Below are 6,065 nucleotides of genomic sequence, written 5' to 3' on the forward strand. Positions count from 1 at the left end.
CCGTTCTATAAATCTGTTTATATTCCCGTACAATCATATTCTAAACTATACAAATTAAACTATTTATTAAAAAATATTTAATCCAATCCTAAATATAAGATGTTTTAGGTAAAATACATTTACTAAAAAAAATTTTATTTAAAATATATCATTAGAATTATAAATTAAAAATTACTTGACGAGTTACATAATCGAATGATTAAATTTAGTTGGTTACACAGTTTTTGATAAACTAAAATTTACATAAAAATATGAAAACATAACAAATTGAAACATAATTTTTTTTCTAAACATCTTATGTTTTGAAACGGAGAGAATAGATTAATTCACCGAATAAACTATCATACTTCATAACATTATCTATCAGTGGCGGATGTAGCATGAAATTTTTAAAGAAACAATCACATATACTAAGATCAAAATGTAACTTTTAATAAGAAAATATAGCTAAAATTTTGGCATATTATTAAGAATCTGAAATTTTTGTGGGTGCCAGAACCTACATCCGCCACTGCTATCTATCCCTGCAAAACATTTTATTTATAAAACTTACTCTCATAAAAATGGTCATATTTATTTGTATCATTTGTGTGCATCCCTATCAACACTAACCACAGGTTCATGTTTTTAGTCCATATCAACTTCTCATTTCTCAAATATCTCTCTTGGATCCTACTGTGCTTCTTGTCATGAGCGGGGTTATAAGTGTGAAAGATAAACTAATACAGGTCTATTTTCAATACAAGAGTTAAATAGGAGCCTTTTGTAGAAGTAGAATTTATATTAGGGGCTAAAGAAAGAAGGTGATTGAAGGAAGGGAAGATGTGGTGGAGGGAGTGAGACCCATGTGTGTGATGTGTTGGCGAATTTGTTTCCTTAAATTCCAAATCCAAATATCCATCACTACTTTATTTTAAAAGTCTCTTTACGTATACAACACAAATATTTACGAGGCGGATAACCTTTTTATTTATTAAACCATTTTTTTTTTTTTTTTTTTTTTGCTAACCGAGTATCCTGGTCCCACCAAAGTGGTCCAGACTAGAGACCGAAGTGAGCATGGACGCTGCAAGGGCGTCACCATGTAGCTCACCGTGTAACGGTCTTCGGTCTCGGGTGCTGTATCCCACATGTAAATTTCTGCAGTGACTAAAGCTTGAACCCAGGGACGGACACTCCAGCTGAGCTCCTATACCACTACACCAAAGCAACTTGGCTAAATTATACCATTCTTTTCCAGCAGATCATTGATGAGTTATTTGAAATTCAATTTCACATATGACTTTAAACATGAGAATCAATGTCTATAAGACCAGAAACTGTTGATATAAAATGTGTGTTTAAGTATTGATTTAGTAAAGTAAGTTACTAAAAATACTTTTGGTAAACTCATCATGGTAAACAAATTTACACAAAACACGGTAAGAAAACAAAATCCGATTCCAAGTTTAGATAAACTTTTACATAATATCCGCTAAAATTCGTGTGGAACCTTATCCATTAATCTGACTGGTTCCAACACACAAACCATCAGATCATAATTTTCCATATCCAAAATCAACGGCCTAGATCAAATAACCAAAAGCAAAACACTTTCTTCTCGTCCAGAAAATCTCTTTTACACTTCCCCTTTCCATTTCTCTTTATAAATTTCTCGTGTGAAAGAGGAAAAAAAAAAAGAAAGCAAAACTTGGCTAAGCGATTAAAGATTGCTGAGAGTACACGTTGTATACTTTTTTCCTTCTAATGGCGGAGGTAATCAGCAAAACGAGTTTGTTCTTCCGAGGAGCTTGCGTGAATCACCACCACCACGCAGATGACTTCTCCGTCTCGCCGGTGAGTTTCGGTCTCAAAAAGAGTTTCTCTTCTCTCAAGCAGAAGCCTCTTAGAAGCGACTTCTCTGGAAAACAGATCCTACAGACCTTCAACAGGAGCTTCCGATCATCATCCGTCACCGCTCAGGTAGATCCTTAGATTCAGACATGTTTGTTTGAGTTGTTGGTTGGTTCTGTCGGAAAGGATCTTTTAACACGTGTAGTATTTTTTTGTATGTTCAGTCAACGCTGAGGATTGGGACAGCTCAGAAGTGGTGGGAGAAAGGTCTGCAAGAGAACGTGAGAGAGATCTCTTCGGCGCAAGAGCTCGTCGACTCTCTCGCCGACGCTGGCGATAAGCTCGTCGTGGTTGACTTCTTCTCTCCTGGCTGCGGCGGATGCAAGGCTCTGCATCCTAAGATGTGCCAGCTGGCGGAGCAGAGCCCTGATGTGCAGTTTCTTCAGGTGAACTACGAGGAGCACAAGTCCATGTGTTATAGCCTCGGTGTCCACGTCCTCCCGTTTTTTCGGTTCTACCGTGGCGCTCAGGGTCGTGTCTGTAGCTTTAGCTGTACTAATGCTACGGTAACGTTTCTCGTCATCTCCACATTAACTCTTAAGAGATCATCATCAGTAATAATCATCGATTTTTGCTATCTTTAGATAAAGAAATTTAGAGACGCGTTGGCGAAGCATAGTCCGGATAGGTGCAGCCTTGGACCAACCAAGGGGCTTGAAGAGAAAGAGCTTGTGGCACTTGCAGCCAATAAAGAACTCAACTTTAGTTACACGCCCAAGGTTGTACCTGTTGAGAAAGAAGCAGCTATTCCCACTTCCAACCCGGCACTCCCTGTTCCTCATCCATCGATGAGCGGTAGTGAGGAGAAGACATTGGTCTCCGCAGGGAGGTGATATGGTTGTGAGAACAAATAAACATTTCTCTGTACAGTTTGGGTGATAGTAGTTACTAGCAACTGAATATGTATTGCAGTTGTCTGTTCTTGGAGCAGCCGGTTTAATGGGGTTTAGTTTTTTTTTTTTTTTGGGATCCCCCTGAGCAAAACCGGTTTAATGGGTTTTTCGAAGAGCAAGACCAGTTCGAGTTTTGCTGAGTTCTTATGGGAGTGATAGTGGAAGGTCGTGCGTTTGGGCACAATGGGAAGAAAGCTTTCTACTTCAATCAGCTTTAGTAGGACTACTTTGGTTTCTTTGCTTGTTTTTTTATTGCTTATAAGGTAATTCTACGTAAACCTTATCTAAAGAAAAGGAGAGTCTCCCATCACTAGTGTTGGTGTCCACCAACTGTCTTCAAACCCGCTGTTTAGGGTCCCCCGTCGTCGGTTCATACTCCGACTTTAGTATGTTCTTTGGAACATCAGTTTCAGGGTTTCAAGTGAAGCATCTCTATGGGTATCTCCGCCCCTTTAACACACTTATCGCTCTACTTTTCGTTTATTGTCTAGCCGTTGAGATTAACTCCGGTTGTAATCGTTTGAACCCGTTTGATTTTTAGTTTAATATAAGCTTTCGTGACAAAAAAAAATAAGGTAATTCTATGTAAGTAAAATTATCCATGTGAAAATTATGATACAATATCATTTATGATGGCATTCTCTATGGATTGATATCTTACATAAGACTTTTACGGTCTTTTCTTAAGCTTCTGTTTACAAGTTTCCAAATGTGGGGTTTAGCATGTTTTCATATTATGGATTTAACTGTATTCATTGGTTTAGCATTCTTTCCTCTGGTTTACAAACGAAAACGAGACCTTGGTGATTTACTGGTGGATCAAAGAGTTTTGGTTTGTGAGAATTAGAGTTTTCTATCACAAAACTAGGTATTGGTTTCTGGTAGTTAGGTAATACCGTAATAGCCAATGCCTAGATGGTACTGGAAGAACAGTAGAAAAGGTTCGGAGACAAATAGTCATAATGAAAATGTAACACACCACTTCATTGACAGAAGAACCAGATAATTATCCATGCCAGAATACGAAATCAGATATTTCTAAAAGACAACATATTTGAAGTACAAAAGATTCATGAAAACTTGTCAAAACAAATCCTATCAAAACTCCTCACTGTTTGTGTCTATGTTGATTCAAGGTTTATTATACAACATACACTCATTCCAGCATCTGATCGGCAGATACTTGGCCAACGGCTTTCTGGCTTTTATTCTTCTTGCCTGCTTACAAGTAGACAATATCTTGTTACTTCTACAATTGGCTAAAATTGCATATAGTAAGTAACAAACACTGAGATAAAACAATGATGTACCTTTATTCTTTAGTTTATTTAGCTTCAAGGTCTTCTTCACGCTAAACTTTCTCGGGGGTTTCTTGGATTCTTCTTCTGATGCACCTGGAACCAGCAAAAGAAAAAAAAAAAAAAAAAAACTCGCTTCAACAAAATACCTAACAATATATATATGTCACAGGGGCAAAAGGAATGGCCTTTCTATAAAATGCTAACAGTAACATGATCTCAATCAGTAAAAGAAAAACAATCGTTCTACAAATCCAAACTCATTTGCAGAGTTACAGCTCAAGTACTGAAGAATTATTCCTAACTAACTAAGTCAAAGAGATCAATTAACAAAGCAAAAGCTCAGACCATCAGCAGAAGCCATCTCCACATCCTCCATAGTTACAAGACCCTTCTCCACCATCTCTTTCTGCTCCTGTTATCACATTAACAAAAACTCTTTTTTTTTTTTTTTTAATTTAAAATTCGACGACTAGTAGCAATATCATCATGTATCCAATACGATATAAAAGAAAGGATATTCATACTCGGCGCCATTTGCGGAGGAGTTTCTTCTGACGTTTTCCGGAGACGGAGACAACCGGAGCTCTGCTCTTCAGTTTGTTGGTGAGTGGATCTCCGTGGATGGCTCGCTTTCTATCAGCTTTCGCCTCCCTCTTCTTCTTCGCTATCTCGTTGTATTTTGCCATATCTACCACAAAAACCTCAAGCTTCGAACGGACGCCTCCTCCTCCTCTCTACTTCAAACCTATAAGAACTTCTCCTTAAGCCCTAAATCCACCGTTGCCTTGAGCTATGTTTGGGCTTTTCCATGTCTTTTACCAACTTTGTTTGGGCTTTTTCTCTATCTTTTATTACCCAAACCGTCTTACTTCTATTTGTTCAGCCGGTTTAAATTACATTCAGACATGTCAAACCTGTTTGGTTTGGTTCAGTTCACCCTAACCAAAATAGTCATCTACTTAATATACAAAAATGTTACTCCCTCCTTTTTGATTTAATTGTCGGTAGAAAAAAAAATTTCGTTTCAAAATAAATGTCGTTTTAGAGTTTCAATGCAAAATTTATTAATAAAATTATTCATTTTATTTTTCTATTGGTTGAAATATGGTTATGTGTATAGGTAATTGTGTTTTTTTATCTTGGAAATATACAAAATCATATGTTTTTTAAATCTGTGTACATAAATCTAAAATGACAAATAAAATGAAACGGACGGAGTATTAAAACATTTATAAAAAACTGGATTATTAAAAAAGTATAACTTTTTCAATATACACTTTTGATTGGATAACATGATTTCATCTATAGAATATTTTATTATTTGAGTACATCTTATCTTTACAGTCATTTCTACTTCTCTCTGTATTATATAAAAATATCTATAAAAAAAAATTTAATGAAAACATATATACATTTTCAGAAAAAAAAAACGAAATTATGTCTAAATCAAACTATAAAAACGTGATTACACTTCGATAGATTTCACCATTAAAAAGTAATTTAGACATTGACACACACACCTACAAAATTAGGGGATAATATTTAGATGGTCTACATTTCTTTATATTTTTTTTCTTTCCTACAAATTTTACTTTCAATCAGATATTTTTTTTTTTCTTTTCTTACTTATACGTTTTTTTTTTGTCGGCATACTTGTACGTTTCTTTCTAAATCAGCATAATATAATTTTAAATTCGATTATATATACAGTAATAACGTATTTGATTTTTTCCCTTTTAAAAATGTTAGCAAAATTAACATCGACTACATTCTCTGATCCAGTTTAGTATAAAAGAATACCCCCACAACACGAAGAGTTTTCATTATTTATTTTGCATTGTTTTCCGATATTACTTCTGATATTTGGAGATTAGATTAAAAAAAAAAGGCTGTAAATTTTGTTACCAAAACCAAAACAATCTCACCGCGGCGAAGCGTCTCGACCCCGTCGCCGGAGATTCCTCCCCCCCCCCCCCCC

General features: G+C 35.8%; 2 protein-coding genes across 4 annotated transcripts; one reads left to right on the plus strand and one right to left on the minus strand.

Annotated features, from left to right (window-relative positions):
* Window positions 1–1,631: 1,631 nt before the first annotated feature.
* On the plus strand, window positions 1,632–3,473 carry LOC106295774 (thioredoxin-like 1-1, chloroplastic). 2 transcript variants are annotated; one of them, XR_001261043.1, is made up of 4 exons: window positions 1,632–1,962; window positions 2,058–2,399; window positions 2,478–3,049; window positions 3,362–3,473. XR_001261043.1 is itself a non-coding variant. In XM_013731751.1 (3 exons), exons 1-3 carry the CDS (start codon window positions 1,747–1,749, stop codon window positions 2,724–2,726), a joined length of 807 nt encoding a protein of 268 aa, XP_013587205.1. In that variant the 5' UTR covers window positions 1,632–1,746; the 3' UTR covers window positions 2,727–3,357. The 2 variants fall into 2 exon arrangements, 1 of the variants encoding a protein (XP_013587205.1); XM_013731751.1 differs by lacking the exon at window positions 3,362–3,473 and having other exon boundaries at window positions 2,478–3,357.
* Window positions 3,474–3,746: 273 nt separating this feature from the next.
* On the minus strand, window positions 3,747–4,867 carry LOC106295775. 2 transcript variants are annotated; one of them, XM_013731753.1, is made up of 4 exons: window positions 4,612–4,867; window positions 4,433–4,499; window positions 4,097–4,180; window positions 3,747–4,004 (listed from the first exon to the last, which is right to left on the minus strand). In XM_013731753.1, exons 1-4 carry the CDS (start codon window positions 4,771–4,773, stop codon window positions 3,943–3,945), a joined length of 375 nt encoding a protein of 124 aa, XP_013587207.1. In that variant the 5' UTR covers window positions 4,774–4,867; the 3' UTR covers window positions 3,747–3,942. The 2 variants fall into 2 exon arrangements, with proteins under 2 accessions (XP_013587207.1, XP_013587206.1); XM_013731752.1 differs by having other exon boundaries at window positions 3,750–4,007.
* Window positions 4,868–6,065: the final 1,198 nt, after the last annotated feature.

Source organism: Brassica oleracea, chromosome C5 (genome assembly GCF_000695525.1).
Source record: "Brassica oleracea var. oleracea cultivar TO1000 chromosome C5, BOL, whole genome shotgun sequence".
Lineage (NCBI taxonomy): Eukaryota > Viridiplantae > Streptophyta > Magnoliopsida > Brassicales > Brassicaceae > Brassica > Brassica oleracea.

Coding starts and splice junctions, on each gene's coding strand:
- LOC106295774 (XM_013731751.1), top strand. CDS start 1,747: ATGGCGGAGGTAATCAGCAAAACGAGTTTGTTCTTCCGAGGAGCTTGC. Junction 1,963..2,057: donor CATCATCCGTCACCGCTCAG/GTAGATCCTTAG, acceptor TTGTATGTTCAG/TCAACGCTGAGGATTGGGAC. Junction 2,400..2,477: donor TTAGCTGTACTAATGCTACG/GTAACGTTTCTC, acceptor TGCTATCTTTAG/ATAAAGAAATTTAGAGACGC.
- LOC106295775 (XM_013731752.1), bottom strand. CDS start 4,773: ATGGCAAAATACAACGAGATAGCGAAGAAGAAGAGGGAGGCGAAAGCT. Junction 4,181..4,432: donor GGAGATGGCTTCTGCTGATG/GTCTGAGCTTTT, acceptor TGCTGGTTCCAG/GTGCATCAGAAGAAGAATCC. Junction 4,008..4,096: donor AAATAAACTAAAGAATAAAG/GTACATCATTGT, acceptor TCTACTTGTAAG/CAGGCAAGAAGAATAAAAGC.